This window comes from Peromyscus californicus, unplaced genomic scaffold (genome assembly GCF_007827085.1).
Source record: "Peromyscus californicus insignis strain IS unplaced genomic scaffold, ASM782708v3 Scaffold_2__1_contigs__length_46816999, whole genome shotgun sequence".
Classification (NCBI taxonomy): domain Eukaryota; kingdom Metazoa; phylum Chordata; class Mammalia; order Rodentia; family Cricetidae; genus Peromyscus; species Peromyscus californicus.
In genome coordinates this window covers 21,783,163-21,804,368 of record NW_026294540.1, presented here as the reverse complement: position 1 = coordinate 21,804,368, position 21,206 = coordinate 21,783,163, and the positions used below count along the sequence as shown (strand labels likewise).

At 46.3% G+C, this 21,206-nt stretch overlaps 1 protein-coding gene across 3 annotated transcripts in view; it reads left to right on the top strand.

Annotated features, from left to right (window-relative positions):
• The window catches only part of Auts2 (activator of transcription and developmental regulator AUTS2), a 1,133,997-nt gene that overhangs the window by 1,035,498 nt on the left and 77,293 nt on the right, over positions 1-21,206 (top strand). For all 3 annotated transcript variants that reach the window (XM_052753902.1, XM_052753901.1, XM_052753903.1), the window contains exon 6: positions 2,795-2,846. In XM_052753902.1, coding sequence (XP_052609862.1) covers positions 2,795-2,846 — 52 coding nt within the window. The remainder of the gene's footprint in view (positions 1-2,794; positions 2,847-21,206) is intronic.

Below are 21,206 nucleotides of genomic sequence, written 5' to 3'. Positions count from 1 at the left end.
ATTTAAAAAGAAAAAGAAAAATTGGCTAGGGAAATGATCCAAGTCATAGAGGGAAATGTATTTTTTCCTCTTAAAAGTAAAAAAAAAAAAAAAAAAAAAAAAAAAAAAAAAAAAAAAAAAAAAAAAAATGGAAACGTCTCCACAATTCAGAAGCCCAGGAGCCCAGTGATTTGTCCAAAGGGTTAAAAAAAAAATATGTTTGTGTATGTGGAGGGTGTACGAGGAGGTCAAAGGACAACTTTCAGGAATCCGTTATCTCCTGCCACCATTATGTGGGTGCGGGGGGATCGAACTGAATTCATCGGGCTTGGCAACAAACACATTTACCTGGTGAGCCACCACACCCACCCTGTACAAATGATTTTTAAAAGTGTTAAGTGAAGGAAAGTTACTTGAAGAAAGTCGAAGGATCTACGTGGAAACCTACGTGCACCCATCAAGACTTTGCCTGGGAGACTCTCGAGGAATTTGAATGAAGGTGGTCCACGAGGCCAGATGGGAAAAGCGAGGAACCAGAAGGACTCCTTTTCAACCAAGCCACCGAGGCATATGTGTGTGTACCTTTGGTGTTCTTGCTTTTCCAAAGGAGGTCTTTTGAGACATCTCCTTACCCCAAGGCATGAGAGACAATTCTGCACTTTGTGACTGCTATCAGTAAATTGAAAGGCTCGAAAAGCTTCCATTAGATGGCATTGCTCTGAGCGTCTTGAATATCCGTCAGACGTGTCTCCTTGATAACTGTTGGTCACAGAGCATCATCAGGTCCTCAGGGTCACTTCGCTGTCTACTTGAGAGTGTACTCAGAGCCCAGTGGTGTTCACAAAGAGGTCGGGATCACAGGGGCTGCCACCTACAGCCTAATCCGGCTCTGGCTTCCATACCTAGAGCAACTGGAAACGCATCCTTAGCTTCCCCCAGCTATGCTTTGCCATTTTGGAAGAGCAGTAATTTTTTTTTTAAAAACCTATTTCTTTATGCACATTAGACTCAATTTTTCAACTGTTATTTTAACTCTGTAAAATAATTGAAGAGAGAGGGTGTTGCTTGTGTGTGCATGTGTGTAGGTGTTTTTTTTTTTCTTTCAGAAAATACTAACTCCATTTTAGTTTTGAAGCCATGACTTGTTAATGACCATTCTAAGAACAATTAACGGTGTTTTAAGAGTGATGAAAAACTCGTTTGAATTGCTAAATGTTAAACTGCCGAACTCACAAGTGTAGAAATCTCATTAATGTTTGGGTAGAGTAACACCTCTGGTACAGCCGAAACCTATGTGCTTTGTCAGAGCCCCACGTCTCTGCATGTCGGGCGGATCGCTGGGGCTTTGTAACTTAATATTCTTGGACTGTTTGATGCTGAATACCTTCCCTGAGACTTTCTTTGTGGCTCATTTTTATGAAATGCTACTATAACATAATATAATTTCGTTTAGTGTTTCTTATGATGTCAGGAAAGCTATGTGTGTATTTTATTATTCCTGCAAAAGTAGGGGGATGGAATTTCTGTATAATTTTTCACAAGTGAATGCCATTGAATACTTATTTTGAACATTTTTGCCCTTGATCCTATTAATCCTCTGAACCCTCCCCTGTAGAAGGAAGATTAGAATTAAAATAAATGAGAACCAGCCATAATAAAAATAGGTTAGGTCTTTTTATATTCCTGGCCTTGTGAACTGGAACATTTCCCTCAGTTATACACAGAAATATTTCATCTCCATCAATGTAGCATTGAAAGACTACATAGAATATCTTCTTTGTCCCCCCAAGCCAGCCCAAGTTCCCTTGCCCCTATTCCCCATATTTCTTTCTCCCATATTTATTGAACATTCTATGCCTTGCTTTGTCAAATTTATGCATTTCTATATAAAGCATGAAAGATAAGAGTTTTCTCATTAGGATTACAAATCAAACACAGCACGAACGTAGGTTGACCACTAACGTTTCAAAGAGGTGTCTTCAAACCAGAACAGTGAGCTTGCTTAATTTTACTATTTTTCTAAGTCCTAGAAATAAGCAGTAGATCTTGAACATTACCGTCTCTTTCACGAAACTGACTCACTGTTTATTTCCCGGAACATTAGTATATGATTTCAATTGACTTTAGTCTTGCTGTTTAAACAGGCTATTGACTTCCCTCACGCCAGTGTAATAATTAGCAGACATCATCTCTGGAAAACATGAAGAGGAAGTAATCCTGGTGACATAGTGGCCAGGTTTTAAGCAGGGTCAGCCCTCATCTGAAACACTGAGGTTGGCCTGGTTACTGTGAGAAACCCTGAACATCGGCGTCATCAAATACATCTTTAAAAACAAATGAATTTCTCGGTATACTGGTTGACACTTTAGTGAGGAAAAGCTTAATGTCCAAAAATACACATTTCTGATTTGTGGAAGAAAATTGAAAAAACACAAAAATCTGATGACCAAAAAAAAAAAAAAAAAAAAAAAAAGCCATTTCCAAAATAATGATCTGTCGACAGAATTGGAAAATCATTTGTGAATGAACTAAATTGCCTTGTGGACCATTTTGTAGAAGTATGTTTTGCACAGATAATATGTCTAATAAGGACACATTCTGAAAATCAGATTTTTTTTTTTTTCTTTCCCCCAGTAAATAGCTGCCATGCAGGCTTTCTCCAACAGTCAAGCAGCACCACCTTATGGAGGATTTGGGGAAATTACTGACTCTTGCATTTTCCTAAAATGTTGTCTATTGATTTAAAATCATAGCAGCCAATGATGCTGTGGGTGATGGTCTTCACTGACAGTCTTAACGCCTTCTTGTTTTTCAGGCATCAGATACCAGCTCTGAAAAACTCTTCAACACTGTTCTTGTAAACAAAGGTAAGCCCCTCCCCCTCCATTATTCTAAATGTTTGGCTTTAAGATAAATATGCATCGCATTGTCATTGTCCCAAGAAGAAAGAGAAAAGGAAAATCCATGTGGTCTTTTTGTCTTCACATGTTTGCGTTTTTGCCCACTGTGGAATCTGGATGGTTTTGAGAAGCGGGAGAGTTCACTTTGAAAGAACGTACTGATTCCTGGTTTAAAGTGATCGGTGTGGTGTGAATTTCATGTAGACAGCTGCAGTAGAGAAGAATGTTTTTACACTGTCTTGATGGTGGGTTATCAACTTCCTGGCGGGGGCCAGAGAGCTATCGATAGTGTGTGTGTACCTCAGATGGTAATAACCAGTGGGGTATTTAGTATTCACGGCGTTATAGCCATAAGCCAGCCCTTTTTCTGCTCGGGGCTCTCTGTAAAGTTAATGAATGTGCAAGAGGGCAGAATTTAAATACGCCCTTCCCCATTTATTTCTTCCAAACCTCAGTCTGTAGAGTAAGAGAGGCTAATGATGCCGAGGTACATTCAGGGAAGGCTCACCCGAAATAACTACCAGTAGGCTTCTCAGCAGTCTTGATTTGCACAAGTGTCATTAGACACGATGGAATTTGGGGGGAATCTCCATGCATTGGCTTCAAAGAGTGTGTAAGCTGAAAGGTACAAATTACACCAACCCACCTTCCCCTCCACCACAGAGCCTGACTTAGGGACTTGTGGGAGAATTGCTAAATAAAGGCCTGCTGGCCTGTGCTAACCGCTGTTCCATTAAGGATGCTTGTGGGCTCTGGAACGGCCCTGGACCAGGAGTTAGGTGCCCATGGGGTGAAATGGGAGACTATTTCAGCAGACAGTTTATTTCATTTTTAATTTTATTTTTTTTAATTTTTGGTTTTTTTTTTCTGCTTACTAGTTAGTGAGACATTTCTGTGTGCAGTTACTTTGTGTTCTGCGATAATTTTGAAATTGAACCTACCTTGACTCTAAATAGTACATTATATTTAAAGTTGTCCCCGGGGTCTGTGTGCTTATAAGTTTGCTGGGACTCCCAGAATTAATGTCATCTTGAATATGATCTTGTATTTTCATTGCATGATACGATTCCAGCTTTATAGTCCATCATTTTTTTTAGTGGCCTGAGAAGTTTGTATAAATTTGTTATGTATAGTGCTGAAAGCCCAATAAAAAGCTGATGTGGGTGCTTGACAGCAAGCATATCTCCCTCAAGGGTAGGAATGTGTGATTGTTTTCTGACCCTGTGATTGAGAGGAAGGAATGAGTGGGCCTTGGAGGTGTCCTTGATTAAAAAAGGAAAGGTGACAGGAGAGGAAACTGAGGCAGGGCAGGTCACGACCCACAGCTGTTTCTAGAACCCTCTGACCTCCCCTATCCCGGCCACATCCACCTCCAGTCCCCGGGGACAGTGTGTTTCTTGTGCTAAGTTAGCAATGGCCCTCTCTAAGCTGGCTCTGGGTTTGGCTCTAACTGCAGCTTGAGAAGGAGAAAGAGGCAGCCTGATGGCCGAAGAGCCAGCCCCCTTCTCTCTCTCCTTCCTGTCTCTTCTCTCTTTTTCCCATCCCACCCCACCCTTGAGTTTCCAGTGCAGCACTTCCCATCGTCTTATTTTTGTTTACTTACACTGAGCGATGTGTGGCATCTATTTGGCAGCGAACAGTCATGCCCCTGACCGGGTGCCTTTCTTCTGAGCTGCTTTTCTGAAAGTAGTGAGGGGGTGATTTCAGTTGCCTTGAAAGGATTAAGGTTTCTTTGTGTATACTAAAATCAACACAGGCTTTTCTCCTAAGCTTTGCTTGGGAAACGTACACAAGCATTTTAGTTGATGACGGATTATTCCTTCGCCCCTTATTTCCATCAAAATGGCCTTTCTTTCCTCCCCTGGAGTTTCCCCTTAATGCCTTATGCTAATTCCTGTTGGTAGCAAGAATGACAAGCGCCTGAATTGGTGTGCCAAGTACAGGTGTTGGCAAAGTAGACTGACTACCTGGTACTCACAGCCCCTTCCTCCCTGGAGAGAGAGATTGAGGGAAGCCAGAGAGATCACAAACAGCATCAGCATAGTTTTCAAACTGCTAAATATTAGAAAAACAACTACCAAAAAAAAAAAAAATCATTGTGTGGCATTGATGTCAGTGACTCCGGGGAGACCGGTGCAGTGAGCCTCACTAGGCTTGTGTGGCTTGGTGTCTGTCTTTACTCCTGGTAGTAGCAGTAGGTGCTGACCAGAGACATGATTGGCAGGTCCTTCATCTGTCATCTTCTCTCACATCAGGTTCAAGTAAGCTGGGCTTGCTCGCCTAAAAAGTCTCTGTGTATACACACGCGCGCGCGCGCACACACACACACACACACACACACACACACACACACACACACCCTGTTTTAAAGCTTTGCAAGAAAGGACAGGTTGACACCAGGTAACAGACACAGCTGGGAAATTCTTAAAGGCTTCTCTTACTGAACAATTTTAGCAAGGGTGTTCGGGAGTCTCACATTGGCACCCTTCAGAGCCAGATGTTCAAAGCCACATATCACCCCTGCTCCTTCACAGGAGCCTGGCAGTCTTCTGGTCTCAGAGTAGCAGGCTTAGCTGGGAAGGTTATGCCTCCAAGCCTGGTGGTCTAGTGGGTGTGCAGATTTGGTCCATAAAATTTCACTGTTGGAGGGCAGTGGTAAGCTCACAAGCTGATTGGGCCAGGGACTGGGGAGTTGGCAGCTTTGGTGTTGGCCTGCTCAGCTTGGAGACAGAGCCCCAGGCTGTAACAGCAAGGGGCCATGGCTCAGGTCCATCCCTCTGCTTGTGAGCTTGAACAAGCCATTTAACGTCTGCAGGTCAGAATTTTCAATCCTCCGTAAATCTAGTTCTGGGCCAGCATCTCCAGTTGGGATAAAGCAGTTAATTGGCAAGGGGCATGGGTTGGAACAGACAGGGGTATGATGAATATGTGTTTTCTGTAACTTACCAATTGATTTTTATTTAAATGTTCCTGTGTTGTAGACGCAATCCAATTCAGTGGAGTAGGACCCACATAGGTGTTCCAAAATGTTGCTTCTTTTGATGCCTTTTATTTCCAGTTTTACAACAAGTTAATCAAGTGGCGTGTGCTTACCCAATGAGAAGGGAGCCTTTCAAGAGAGGCATGGAGTCTGAGCCTGCAGATTGGAAGGATTATCGCTGTAGACTGAAAAAAAAAAAATAGCTCAACTTTAATCAAGGTCATGGTTGCCTTATCTAATCTCGATGTGTTTAAATGTTTACAGGATATTCATGTGAATTTTATGAATCCTTCTGTCTTTGTGATTCAACCATCTGCCAAAGGAAAAATTAGTTTTCCCGTGGAGACAGAAGCAGAGAGAGACTGACTTACTTATTGCCCTTGTGTTGGGAGCTGAACAGCTATGAGAGCAATAGGCTCTGTGACTCCCCATCTTCTGGAGCGTGTTGTGCTTAAGGGAGCTTCTGGGAGCAGGGGAGAGAGCTTACTAGGTAAAGTTCTTGCCTTGGAAGCATGAGGACCTGAATTTGGATCTCCAGAACTTTCTTTAAAAGCCAGATATGGTGGCCAACTCCTGCAGACCCAGCAGTGGGGAGGCAGAGGCAGGAAGATCCTTGGGACCCACTGGCTAGCCAGCTTAACCTGCTTGGTAGCTTTTGGGAAGAGAGATCCTGCCTCAAAAAAATCAAGATAGAGGGCCTGTGAGATGACTCGGCGGGTTAAGGTGTTCTTCACTTAGGTGTAGCAACCTGAATTCAATGCCTTGAATTCATGGAAAGCTGGGAGTAGAGAACCAGTTCCATAAAGTGTCCAAGTCCATGAAGTGGTCCTCTGACCTTTGCACATTTGCAGTGGCAACCCACATGTGCTCAAAAGAGCACATACGAACACCACCACCAATAATAACGAGGGGGATAGAGATTGAGGAAGACACCTGATATGAACTTTTAAGTTTCCACACACATGCAAACATGTACACACAATACACTAGACTCTCAGTCTCTCTCTCTCTCTCTCTCTCTCTCTCTCTCTCTCTCTCTCTCTCTCTCTCTCTCTCACACACACACACACACACACACACACACACACACATAAAGGAATTTTCTAGCTGATTCAGCATGGCCAATATTTATTAAACACCCCTCTTTTTGTTTGTTTTTGGAGACAGAGTTTCTCTCTGTAGCCCTTGCTGTTCTGGAACTCACTCTGTAGACCCCTCCCTTTTTTAAAGATTACCTTTTATTTTTAACTATTTGTGTATGGGTTTATGCACATGGGTGCAGTGCCCAAAGAGGCCAGAAGAGGGCATCGAATCACCTATAACTGGAATTACAGGTGATTGTGATCTGCCTGAGGTGGGTTCTGGGAGTCACATCAGGCCCTCTGAAGAGCAGGATGCACTCTTAACTGTTGAGCCATCTCTCCATTCCCTGTTCTCCTTTCTCACTTCCCATAGCTCCTCCTTGGCAGTTCAGCCACCCGGATGTGTAGGCAAGTGCACACATTCATCCTGCCAAGGTGATGAATGTCTTCTAAAGCCCTTAGGTTGCTGTAGAGCGGAGCTCCCTGAGGAGGGAAGGAAGCCCTCTGCAGGCAGGGAAGGAGCGCTGACGATTCTGGTCTGCTTCCTACCAGCCTGGTTGTAGGTACTGTCTCAGCTAGGAGAGGAGGGCCGCCACCTCAGTTAGCCTCACAGTCCCTTTCCCAGGATGCCTCCTGAAGCCAAGGCAGGCTGTAGGGGGAAGATGGAGGCGGTGTGTTTGACCTGGTGATCTTCCTCACCCCGCTTTCCACCTCTGTCCCTGCTTCATTAACCTCTCCTGGGCTGACATGAGTAACTGTCCGGACACTCGCTTGGGCGCCAACAACTGACCAGAGTAATGAATGATTTCACCAAGGTCCCACTTGGCGAACTGGTTAGTGTATTGGCCTTACTTACAGAGCACAGGTGAGGGGTTATTTACAGGAGTGTCTGTGACTCCCAAAGCAGCGACACCAAAACAAAAATCTCACCCCATCATGGATGACAACTTTGTGGACGCTGCATCATTTTCTACCTCCTGTATATTCTAGAATCCCCCATGATCCCTTGCAGCTGAGGGGAGGAGCTGAGGGCGTGATGGCTAAGTTCCTGGATGAGGTTCCTTTGACCCTCCTCTCCTCCCACTAAGGCTATTAACAGCTCTTTTACAATTACCATAAGACCTAGCTACCACTGTGTATTGTTCTGCTCCATAAGTTGCCATGACTACCAGGCAAGATAATCTCTACTCCAAACTGGATGTGGGATGATCCTGTTAATGCCCGGAGGTGTTTTGTTTTGTATTATTTTTAAAGCCATAATACAACAGTCCCACAGTGTAGACTTAGACCCTGTTAGGGAATATCCCCTGAGCTCGTTTAAAGAGAAGCTGTGACTCTCTCAGGGTTATCTGTGAGGGTGGTGGTGGGGAATCATCTTGGGGGGCGGGTCGAAATATCCAAATCCTGTGGTGAGCATCCTCAGGAAAGTGAAGGAGCGGCACCTACCAGCTAGGCAGACTCCTGCTTCGTCTCCAACACCAACGATGGGGAAATTCTCATGGACATTGTGTCACCGTGAGAAGTACCAGGGAGAATGCTTGGCCATCGTGAGCTGGTGACCTCTTCAAGGCCTTACCATACCAATTAGAGGGACATGCTTAGGCTTTTCTTGGGTGGTTGGAAACAGGATTTCCAATGGGACACACAGTCAAGATTGGTTGCTGTAGTGGTTTAAATGAGAAGTATCCCCATTTTTAAAACTTGGTCCCCAGGTGGTGACAGTGTTTGGGGAGGTATGGGGGTGTGGCCTTGTTACAGGAAATAAATCTCTGGGGGCCTTTGAGATTAAAAGCCTAGTGCCACTTCTGGTTCAGGCTGTCTTATTTCAAGCTGATGGTAAAGGATGTGGCCTGTCAGCTTCCTGCTCCAGCCACCAGGCCACATGCCTCTCCACCAAGATGGCGCTCATCCTTCTAGAACTGTAAACCCAAAAAGACTCTTCTATAGATTGTCTTGGACATGGTGTTTTATCATAGCAACAGAAAAGTAGTTAATACAGGTTTGTCGAGTGATTTGGGGGTCTGCTTTTTTATCAGCATCACACAGAGACAGCCTGGCTATTACGTTGAGAGCTGAGGAGATGGGATGAGAAGCCCGTTACCCAAACACACGGCTGGGGATGTGGCTTGGTGGGTGCCGTGCCTATGTAGCGTGAGGGAACTCTGGTTTCCATGCATGTCTCTGCATGGACCTGATGTGGTGGCTCCTACCTGGACTCTGTAGAGGTGCTAGAGGCAGGAGGATCAGAACTCCAAGCTCGCCCTCTGCAATATAATGCATTATATAAGGACACCAAAACCAACCAGAGGTCCTGTCTCAAAACCAGGAAAACCAAGGTATGGCAAGGAACTTCATGTATAGGAAGTTGTTAATAGCCACAGTGTTAACTTGTATTGGTTAGCTTGGAAGGAAAAGGGCTCCATGGTTTGAATACCAAGAAGGCAACATTGTCTCTTGGGAAAAGTCCCTCCCCTAAAGTAGTTACACGCCTAAAAACAATACAGTTGACTGCGGAGTAGCTTAAGGAGGCAAATGTGGCTTAGACTTGACACCCCTTTGTCATGAACACAGGAGCCCATGTTACAGCCCCTTGGGATGTCTTGGGTTTAGAGTAAAGAAGACTGTCAGGTCAAGCCCAAACCTGACGAGGGTCACAGAAAATTGGGCCAATTTTAGTCTCTGCAAATTAGTTCTGTTTTTATCGACTCTGAAATCCCAGAGAATTTAAGGAGAAGGTAGAATATTGTTCATTTTTTTATTTTTTTCTTCCTCGGGGAGTGTGTGTGTGTGCGCGCGCGCGTGCGCGCATGTGCATGCTCTCAGAGCTGGCTTACTTGGGTTTTGAGAGATAGAAATGTCTTACATGCGGAGAATTAAATAGTGTTGAAGGGTAATTGGTGCTTGATGTGAGACAAAGGAGTCAGAAGTAGTTCGTTCTTCTCCCAACCCATACCACAAATAGCACGCAATCAGGCCCCTTTTGTCATGGAAATTGGCCTTCCTGTGGAAGTCTGACTTGCACATCCAGAAGCCGTTTGTATAGAATTATTCCTGGAGAATTCTGGGAAACAGATGCCTTGTCCTGCGAGTGTAAAATTGCCAGCAGGAGACCAGAAGTACTCCACATGGGGAGAAAGTGCTTCCCTCTGGATACACAAGTGTGTGTGTGTGTGTGTGCTGTGTGCACGTGTGGAAGCCAGATGTTCTGGCTGGGGCTCTTCTTCCTTGACCATTCTCCAACCTCATTGTGTGAGATTGGCTTTCTCACTGACCCTGGAGCTCACAGGTTAGGCTAGCGGGCTGGGGCTCTGTCCTGTCTATCTTCTTCCTGGTTCTGGGGGTTACAGGTGTGCACCGGGCTGCCATGAATAGCTTTTATATGGATGCTGGGGATCAAACTCACTTTAGCTTCCAGCCGCCTCCCCAGCCCCCTTACTCAATCAGTAAATTGACCCAGTTGCTGCCACCTGGCTTTCTGAGGGACCTGTGGGTGGACAGGAAAGAGTTGCATCCCACCGCAAGCATTTACGTGTAAGTTGTTGAGAGCATCTCAGGTGATCTTAGTGGTATCTGAAGGTCCAGCTCTGGCCACCCTGCCACTTTCCAGAAGAAAGGAGGAAGGCCAGCTCCTCAGATCCCCGAGTGTCCCCGTGACCTCTCGGGAACCCATTACTCTGCAATTCATGTGTGTCCGTGAATGTACACAAAACATACGAGGAGTGTGGAGGCCAGAAGTTGATGTCCAGGATGTTTGCTCTCCACCTTATGTTTTGAGACTAGGTCTCTCGCTGAGCCTGACTGCATTGACTGTCCAGTAAGTGCCAGGGATCCACCAGCCTCTGTCTCCCCAGTGCTAAAACTACAGAGAGCCTCACCACCCTCCACTTTTATGTAGATGCTGGGGATCTGAACCCCGGGCTGCCTTTGCTTGTGTGGCCAACACGTTACCGCGTGAGCCATCTCTCCAGCCCCTACCAGTCTTTTCACGAATGTTCAGACACTCTGATTTATTTCTGAGCCCACGAGAGAGTCCTTCACTTCCTTTATTGGGAGATTCCTGCATCCTTTGTCAGAAATAGTTTTCCTTACATCCGGCAGTTTTGCCAGAAAAGCATGAATGCTCCTCATCCCCCTTCAGCCCATTCCCAGGTACGGGTATGTCGAGTTTCCTTTAGACACTGGTGTAGTGTCTGGTTGTCTGGGGGAGGAATGTAATCACAGTAGGCCATTGTGGTCATCATTATTGCTATGAAAACCTCAAGTCTGTGTTGCAGACCTGCAGTGAAAGGTGTTGACCATCGAAGCCTCCTTCCTCTGTAGTAAGGCTTTCTAGAAAACCCATCTTCCAGCCCCAGGTGTGGTTTGCTTCCTGCAGGAAGCCTGTGGGCTATCCCATGCTTCTGGGTTATTTCTAGTTTCTGTCAACTACCGGGGCAAAAACAAAAAACACAACAACAACAACAACAACAACAAAACCCACGATGTTTTCTCCCAGAAATGTATGTTTATTTAACTAGGTTTCTTTTCTGCTTCACAATCTGGATTCCATTCAGTCAGTTACCACTCCAATTAACTAACAATTATTTAACATTAACAGTAATTACAGACGCCAGTTAAGCGCCTACAGATGTCAACTGTTAGCCTTGTACCTAATCACTCAATGAAACGGAGAAAGTTCAACAAACATCAATTAGCCCAGCAATTAGTATGAGTTAGCAAAGAGCGCGTTATCATGTGTGTGCTGATTCCATTTATTTTATTTTGGCAGTAAAACACATGCGCACATGCCCACGCCCACATGTACACGTAGACACACACACACACACACACACACACACACACACACATGCAGTGAGTTCCTCAGATAAGATAAAAACTACTGTTTTACGTCTTACATAAGAAGCCTTGCCTTGCCTGGGCCTAAGTCAAAGCATTCTACCCTGGAATTTATTTAGCGAACACAATTGGTCTTGACGACTTTAAAAACCCAGTGCTGCTCAGGCTTAGGAAGCAACTTTGGTGAACTAGGAATCCAGTAAATATACTGTGAAAGAAAATGCTAGAAGACGTCAGTGGAGAAAATGATTGATTCACACTTGAGTAGGCTGCTCTGTGCATCACAGATTTCTCCCAATTTATTCCTGAACCCGCAATGGAGAGGGCACAACAGTGATCTTATTAATTTCATGGTGCCTGAACTTTCACTCAGCTGTCTTTTATGTAGCCCGGAGCGAACATCAAACTATTTTTACCTACTTGTCCCAGTCTATGCTTTAGAAAGTAGGAACAGTTCTTGTTGGAAGAAAATCCAATTCTCGAATCCACCAGGGAGAACCTGGGCCTGACATCTCACTCTTTTTCAATTTGTATGTACCTGCACGTCGTGGATGCGCATGTTGTGTGGGGGGTGGGTCGAGGTATGAGTACCATATCTTGAGAGTGTCATATCATATGTTTGGCAGTAAGAGGACAAGGTCGGGTGTCACTCTTTATCTCCTACTTTATTGGAGACAGGGTCTCTTGTTTGTCTCTTCGGACCTCAGGCTAGTTGCTCGTGAGCTTTCAGGGATTCTCCCGTCTCTATCTCCCATCTCACCATAGGGGCCCTGGGATTATAGAGACATACTGTCACAGCTAGCATTCCATGGGTTCTGGGGGTCCAGAATCAGGTCCCCATATTTGTTGGACAAGCATTTTACCCACCCAGCCATATTCCCAGCCCCACCTTGTTGTTTTTTATTGTTGTGTTGCTGTTTGTTTTTGTTATTTGAGTCTTGGGTCTCTCACTAGTACCATGGGCTTATTTATTGCAGATTAGGCTAGTCTGACGGGCCAGTCAGCCCCAGGGACCCAGCTGTCTCCACCTCCACAGTACTTTGATCACAAGCCTCTGCCACTATATATATTTTAAAGGGTTCAGGAGATCAGACTCAGTTCTTGATGCTTCGAGACAGCACTTTACCCACTGAGACATCTCCCCAGCCCAGCTCCCCTTTTTTCTGTGACTCCTCCCAAGTCCCCTCTATCTCCTCCATTTACACTGAGGCGACTCCCAAGGATTGGCCCAGTTTTGCTGGATTTACCGGGAGCTGGCATTCCAAGGCCCCACCCCACGTGGTGTCTGGAGATCCCTAAGAGGCTGTGTGTCTGTCTCTCCTCCTGGAGATGATTTTCCACAAACTCCCGAAGCCTGCGGATCGGAGTGGAAGAAGCTAGTCCCCTGTGGAATGCTCTCCTGGGTCTCTGTGGGTCTGATGTAGCAAAACTTTCCATGTGGGCAAACCTCCCAATGCCACCCACACCTTGTTCTGAACGGCCCTTGGCTCTCCAGTCTTTGTGATCTCCATAGAAAGAATCCAGAGGAGACTCCTAGTGCCATAGTAAAGAAGACACACGGTTTATTGTAGGGTAATGGAAGACACGCCCTTAAGGGGTGAAAGTGGCCTGTAACCAGCGAGACCCTTGTCCAGATATGTACCGCAGGCAGATTTCCTACTATTTCTAAAGTCTCTGGATAGATAGTTTTCCTGGACAGATGATTAAGAGTCCTGTGTGGAGCCAGGCGGTGGTGGCGCACGCCTTTAATCCCAGCACTCGGGAGGCAGAGCCAGGCGGATCTCTGTGAGTTCGAGGCCAGCCTGGTCTCCAAAGCGAGTTCCAGGAAAGGTGCAAAGCTACACAGAGAAACCCTGTCTCGAAAAACCAAAAAAAAAAAAAAAAAAAAGAGTCCTGTGTGGACCATCTCTTCTTACAGTAGCCGGCAATGGGACACTCTTGTTATTTAACATTAAGAGCTGTCTAGCTAGTAATCTTAAATGTTCAGGCCTTCTGAAACTAGGTTTAGATACTCAACAATTAATGGCCTTCCAGGCAGTTCAGGATGCCATTTCTCCCAGGGCCAGACCTATGACTCAGGTCCCATTGGTCCGATCAGTAAGCAGAGGACTGTATGTAGTTCCAGCCCCGGGGTTTTGCAGGCTGTTGGTTATCAGAGAGCCAGCAGTTCAGCCATCTTGTCCTCTATTGCTGCTGATATCAATGTAGCAATCTGTATTACTTACTTTCTTGTTGCTACAACAGAAGGTCTTGTCTTAGTTAGGGTTATCATTGCTGTGATGAAATATCATGACCACCAACAACTTGGGGGTGCAAAGAGTTTATTTCCCTTACACTTCCATCTGACTGTCCATCACTAGGGGACGTCAGGGCAGGAACTCAAGCAGGGCAGGAACCTGAAGGCAGGAGCTGATGCAGAGGCCATGGAGGGGTGCTGCTTACTGGCTTGCTCATTAATCGGGGCTTGCTCAGACTGCTTTCTTACAGAACCCAGGACCACCAGCTCATGGATGGCACCACCTAAATGGGCTAGGTCCTTCCCCATCAGTCGCTAATGAAGAAAATGCCTTACAGCCAGATCTTACGGAGGCATTTTCCTAATTGAGGTTCCCTCCTTTCAAGTGACTCTAGCTTGTGTCAAGTTGACATAAAACTAGCCGAGGCAGACCTGATAAAAGCAGCGGTAAGGAAGGGTTTATTTTGGCTCACGGTTCAAGAGTACAGTCCACCATGGTGGTTCCAGAAAGCGTGGGACGGGAGCATAAGGCGGCTGGTTATACTGTACTTGCAGTCAGGAAGCAGAGAGAGATGAACACTGGCGCTCGGCACACTTTCTCCCTTTAACAGACACTGCATTTATTCATTTACTTATATTTTGTGTGCTTGTGTGTACATGTGTGGGCTTATGAGTGCAGACAACTTGTAGGAGTTGGTTCTCTCTTTCCACCATGTGGGTTGCAGGGATTGAACTCAGGTTGTCAGGGTTAGCAGCAAGCACCTTTGCCCATCTTGTCAGCCCTCTTTCTTTGTATTCCATCTTGAACCCCTCAATACCCAATCTGGGAACTCCATCACAGCCATGTACAGAAGATTGTTTCCCAGGTGATTCTAGATCTTGCCAAATGGGCAACCAGTATTAACCTCACACTACAGAACACCCGTATAGACTGATCCCAGGAGTGGAAAATAGAGGCATCTCTGTTATTGGTAAGGCTTATGGCAGAAAGCCTCCATGACGGACAGGCTTCTGTGTTGAAGCCATTCACTAGGACACAGCAGCCGCCGCACCATATCGGCCCCTGCCCCTTCACATCAGTTCTAGGAGCTCTGTCGGCCTGCTTTGGTAACAAAACAGGTCAGAGGCCGACAGGCTCAAACTAGGTGTGACCCATGTGTCAGCCAGTGTCCTCCTGTCCTTATTCGGAGACCGGGCTGAGAAGCAAGCCCAATTGTGACACTTGTCTTTGGGGACAGGAAGGAACAGAGACACACCCTAGAATGTTTCTAGACACATCCTCAAGTTTCAGCTTACATGGGGGTGTTTTGCTCTTTCACATACTTCATTGGCCAAAACAAGTGACTACCTGGCCTGCCCAGTCGGGAGGGGCAGGTGGGAGGGAGCACAAAGATGGGCTTTAGAAGAAAGGAAAACAAACATTGACTTGATGGCACAGCCAGCCCAGGAAGCTGGTGTGTGTGTGTGTGTGTGTGTGTGTGTGTGTGTGTGTGTGTGTGTACACAGTACAGTGCCACAGGAACAGAAACGGTGGTGTGTGTGTGTGTGTGTGTGTGTGTGTGTGTGTGTGTGTGTGTGTACAGTACAGTACAGAAACAGGGTGTTGGCTCCTCTGGAGCTGAAGTTACAGGTAGGTCGTCCTACCCTCTGACTGGGCCATCTCTCTGGCTGGCTTTTTTTTTGGGTGACTGCAGATTGGTGGGCGTGGTTTGCATAGCCCTGGGATAAAAGCCAGCAGGCTCTTCAGTAGATCTGTTTCCCTATAGCCACTTCCTTAATCCCTATTACCTTAAATCCATTCAGTCCTCGTAAAATTAATTGCTTCCTTGTATTTACCCGGTTTCACTTATTGCTGGGTTTTTCCTCCTGTTATTTGATTTTATTTATTTATTTATTTATTTTTTCTTTTGAGACAGAGTTTCTCTGTGTAGTCCTGGCTGTGCTGGAACTCGCTCTGTAGACTAGACTGGCCTTGAACTCACAGAGATCCACCCGCCTCTGCCTCCCGAGTGCTGGGATTAAAGGTGTGTGCCACCACTGCTGGCTTGTTAATTTTTTTTATACCCCCTCCCCCCTTTTTTTTTGTGAACAGAGAAATTCCCTAGATTTTTCTTGTCTATTTATCTTTTTAAAAATTGCATTTATTTGTGTGTGTGCATGCACTTGTACCAGGATACTAGTGTGGATGTCAGAGGACAGTTTACAGGAGTTGGTTCTTTCCTACCAGGCGGATCAGGGGATCGATCTCTGGTTGTCAGGCTGGGTAGCAAGCACCCCTACCTGCTGAGCCATCTCGTTGGCCCATTTGCTTGTGTCTTTGAGATACAGTCCCACGCAATCCAGGCTGACTTTAAATTTGATCTGTAGCAAGGATGACCGTGAACTCCTGATCCTCTTCCCTCCATTTCCCAGGTGCTGGGATTACACCGTGGTGTTCAGTTGATGCAGAACTCAGGGTTTTGTGTATGCTTGGTGAGAGCACTGTCAACCGAGCTGCATCCTCCGCCTCTACACTGGGTTTTTGATGCACACATAACATTTTGCTTTCTGCTCACTCACCTACCTCTCCAGTTGCTGGTCTTTTTGTTCCTTCCCCCACAGTCTCCCATTCTGCCTTTGTGTCACGGGTATTCCATATGACTTTCTCCTTCCTTCCGCTCCTCTCACAGTCCATTTTTTTTTCCTTTATGCCTCTACCCTTTGAAGGACTAACAGAAGAGGTGATTAGGATAATGACCTCCAGGATTTCCAGAGAATTGCTGGTGGGCTGGCCAGGCTATACAGAATTAATCTGAGGAAGGATGACCTGGTAAATTTGGATGCAGAGTCACTAGAATGCAAGGTAGCTGAACCGCAGGATAGCTGGCAGTGGGGTAGTAGGTGTTGTGGTGCCCTGGCCAGCTTGAAATGTGGGCATGCATGTGTTGGAGTCTCCCAGCTCTAACGCTTACCAAAAGAAGGGTCTGGGGGCATCACCGTTTTTATTTTCTTTCTGTAAAATGGGAGTAATCAAACCTGTCTCACAGTGCTATTGTGGTACTTCAGTGATGTCATTGTATATTAAAGTGCCCAGCCCACCACGTACCTTGATCTAATTATATGCTGGCTAAAGCATTTTATATGCTTGACATCATCTAGACTTCCTACACGGAAGATCATGGTGATGCATGCCTGTTATCTCAGCTCTTGGGAGGCTAAGGCAGGAGGATTGCTGTGAGTTTCGGGTCAGACTGAGCCATATGATACCAGGGCTGCATAGTAAGGCTCTATCTCAGAAAACCAAAAGTAGCTAGGTATAGGGCCACATGCCTGTAATCCCAGCACTTGGGAGGCTGAGGCAGAAAGATTGACACAGGCTCCAGGCCAGCCTGTCTGAAAAGAACAAAAACAAGAAAAAAATATGAAAAGAAAGAGGGAGAGAGAAGGGGAAGGAAGGAAGGAAGGAACTTAGAGATGAAAGAAGTACAATAAGCATAGATGGCATTTATTAAGGACTTAGTTTTTTATTATTATTAAGTCTTACTTGTTTTGTGTGCGTGTGTGCCACAGTGTGTTTGTGGAGGTCAGAGGACAACTCAAGGGCGTTAGTCCTTCGAACTCGGGTCATCGGGCTCGGTGGCAAGTGCCTTTGCCCGCTGAGCCGTCTTGCCGGCCCCGAGGAGTTGCTCTTTGTCTTCAACATTCTGAGCTCTGTGAAAGCCATTTGTCAGATGGGGACACTGAGATTCAGAAAGGCAAAGTGACTCACTCCAAGTGATAGAGCTGTTGAGAAATGGGTCCTCCTGGCTTCAAGGCGTGTGCTTCCCAGACGTGGGTTGGGGTCAGCCCTGGCATTGTGGCAGAGAATCAAGAAAGAACGGTGGATGTCTTCCCTTAAGAGGGTACAGAGCAAGATGACCGGTACTAAAAACCCTGGAGTACATTGGTCAGGACCCCATCCAGGAGAGGTTATCCATTTTTATTTTCCTTCTATACCTTTCCAGGGTGTTTGATGTTCCCTGGTGTTACTAGACACTTGAACCTGATGGAGATGCTCTTGGGATTTCCCAACACCCCTAGGTGCCTAATTATTATCTGATCAAAGGTAACCCTGATTATCATCTTCAAGCTATCATTCCAGGGTACAACCTAAGGCATCTCCACTTGCCTCACCCTTAGGAAGATGGGTCAAGACAGGGTCTCTTTATAGCTCAGGCTGCCCTTGAACACACTATTTATCAGCCTTCCAAGTGTTGTGATTACAGGGGAGCCTCACTTTCTAAACTACTGTCCGAGCTTCATTTCTATGCCTTTAATAAAAAATACCCCAAGAAGACGCAATTTAGGGGAGGAAGGGGCTTATTTGACTTATAATTCCAGGTTACAGTCCATCCTTGTACTAAAACCATAGAGGTGACTGCTCACTCCATATCCACAATCTAAAACGCAGAGAAGCAGACACACCCATGTTGCTGCTAGCTTTCAGCCAGCCTCCTCCACTATTATACAGCCAGGATCCCCTGCCTAGGGAATGGTGCCACCCACAGTGGGCTGAGTCAGATTAACAAGCAAGACAGTCCCCTTCAGACATACCCACAGGCCAGCCTGATCTAGGCAATCGCCCCATTGATACTCCTTTCTTGGGTGGTTCTAGGTTGTGGCAAGCTGACAGTTAAAACTCATCCAGCGCCATGACCTACCTTCTTCACAGGTCTTCCGCTCATGAGCGTTCCTTTGTTCCTTGTGCCCTGGTCTACTTCGCAGCCCAGTCTTTTTTAGTAATGAGCTAGTATTTTCCAATGGGGGCATTTCCATAGCAGCCAGTGAGAGAAGCCCTAAGTTCGACTCCCAAGTCTTTGCCAAGCAGGAGGAGGTGGTGGCGTTCTGTCCAGGCACATGCTGAAGACCTGCTTGCCTGACCCGCATAAGACTACTCTTGCAAAGGAGGAGGAGGCTGGGCGCACACTATTGCTTTTTTCTGAGAGTCCCTTTGAAGAGGGAGATGTCTCAAGTGCTCCCCTTAATAGGCTGATGTGGGAAGCAGTTATATTTGTCCGCCTTTAAAAGCCACTTGGAAAACATTTTCGCCCTCTTATCTGTCACCTTTCACATCTCTCAACAGAGTCACACTGAAACCTAATTTTAGCCCCAATGACATCATTTTCTCATTATCTGCCTGGAGCAGGGAAAGGGTTTCCCAGAGGAAATCTCCTGGCCCTGAGAGCCCTGCTTTTGCTGGGCCGCTTGAGCTGATGTCTTAGGCTTCTTTAGCCATAAAGTTCATCCGGAAAAATGTTTGACATGGAGTCCTCCGAAATCAGATTTGTCAACTATGAAACAAATGATGTCAGTGGGGGAGGGCTGGGGAGAGAGAGCTTGGTTTAATACAGTGCCCGCCATGCAGGCATGGGGACCTGAGCTCGATCTTCAGAACCCACATTAAAAAACAAAGCAACCCCTGCCACCAAAAAAAGAAAAGAAAAAAGAAAAAAAGGCACACAACAACCAACAATAAAAAAAAAAAAAAACTGGGCATGATTGTGTGTACTTGTAATCTCAGTCAAGATGAGCAGATCCCTGGGCCTTGTGGCCAGCCAGCCTCGCTGAATCTGTGAGGTTCAGGTTCAGTGAGAAGTCCTGCTCTCCACTCCCCCCCAAAAAAGATAGAGAGACTGGAGGGGTGGTTCAGTGGTTAAGAGTACTTTTCTGTGCAGTCATGAAGGCCGGAGATTCAATTCAGGTCCATTGGTGTTTTGCCTGCATGTATGTCTGTGTGAGGGTGTCGGGTCCCCTGGAACTGGAGTGACAGACAGTTGTGAGTTGCCATGTGGATGCTGGGAATTGAACCTGGGTCCTCTGGAAGTGCAGCCAGTGCTCTTAGCTGCTGAGACATCTCTCCAGCCCCCTTTTGTTTGCCTTTTGAGACAGGGTTTCTCTGAGTAGCCCTGGCTGCCCTGGATCTCACTCTGTAGATCAGGCTGGTCTCAAACTCACAGAGATCCACATGCCTCTGCCTCCCTAGTGCTGGGAGTTTTTGAGAGAGGGTCTCATTATGAAGACCTGAAACTCAGTATAGAGACCAGGCTTGCCCTGAACTTGTGGCATTTCTGACCTAGACTCCCTGGTGCTGGGATTACTAGTGTGGGCCCCATCTTTATAAGGAAGATCTTACAGGTGAGGGGAGATTGGATGAACCTTAGAAAGGAGGGAAAGAGGGGCTGGGGAGGAAGAAGGCTTAGTTAATAAAGTGCTTGGTGAACCCGAGCCTGATTCCCCAGAACCCACTTAAAAAGAATGTTTAGACAGATGAATCGCTGGGGTTCCCTGACCAGTCAGTCTAGCTTACTTGGCAAGTCAGATCCTGTCTGAATAAAGGAAAAAGTTGGGACCAATGAAATGGTCCAGCACTTGCTGCCAAGCCTGAAGACTTGATCCCCCGGACTCACACAGTAGAGGAAGAGAACCAAACTCGTGTGAGTTTTTGACTTCCACACTTGGGCCCTGTCGTGCCCCCCCCCAAATAAACATAATTTCTAAGAATTAAAAAGGGGGATGGTGTCCGGAGAAAAGATAGTTGAGATTGTGCTCTGGCTTCCACACCCACGGACACACGTGTATGTGACACACGAATACACACTACCCAGGGGAGGGAAGTCGGGAGAAGAGGGCAGAGAGAGTCTCCATAAAAATCCCAGCTGTTAGTTCGTGGCCTTTCGAACAGAAATAACACTGCAGTGTCTGCCTGTCTCTGTGTTGGACGGTGTTAAAGGAAGCATTTTATCGGCTTATAAATATTTACAGAACCCCTCTGTATATAAAAGTGCTTAGGTGCAGACTTCCTTTTGTACTTGAGTTCTCAAGTGGGAGGACTGTCCTGCCTAAGACCTTTTCCTGGGCCGGGCTCACTCCCTCTTGCGACTAGGAAGGGGTGGGGAGAGCTGCGGGTGGATTAGACCTGCCTGAGAGCACCCCAGGGGCCATGGCTAGGCAGCTTCTGTTTCCAGGAGGTGACTCATGGTACCACTGAGAATTGAAATGATGCCGGCAGGGGCTGTTCAGGATCAGGGAAAGAATGTCACCACCTCCATCCATCAAGAGCTGGCAGCACACCTCGGGCATCAGTCCAACCGTCAGAGCGCTGATTCTTCCAGAGTTATTAATGCAGGGCTGATGGCTGAATAATCCTACTTTGCTGTTGCTCAACAGGGACCGTA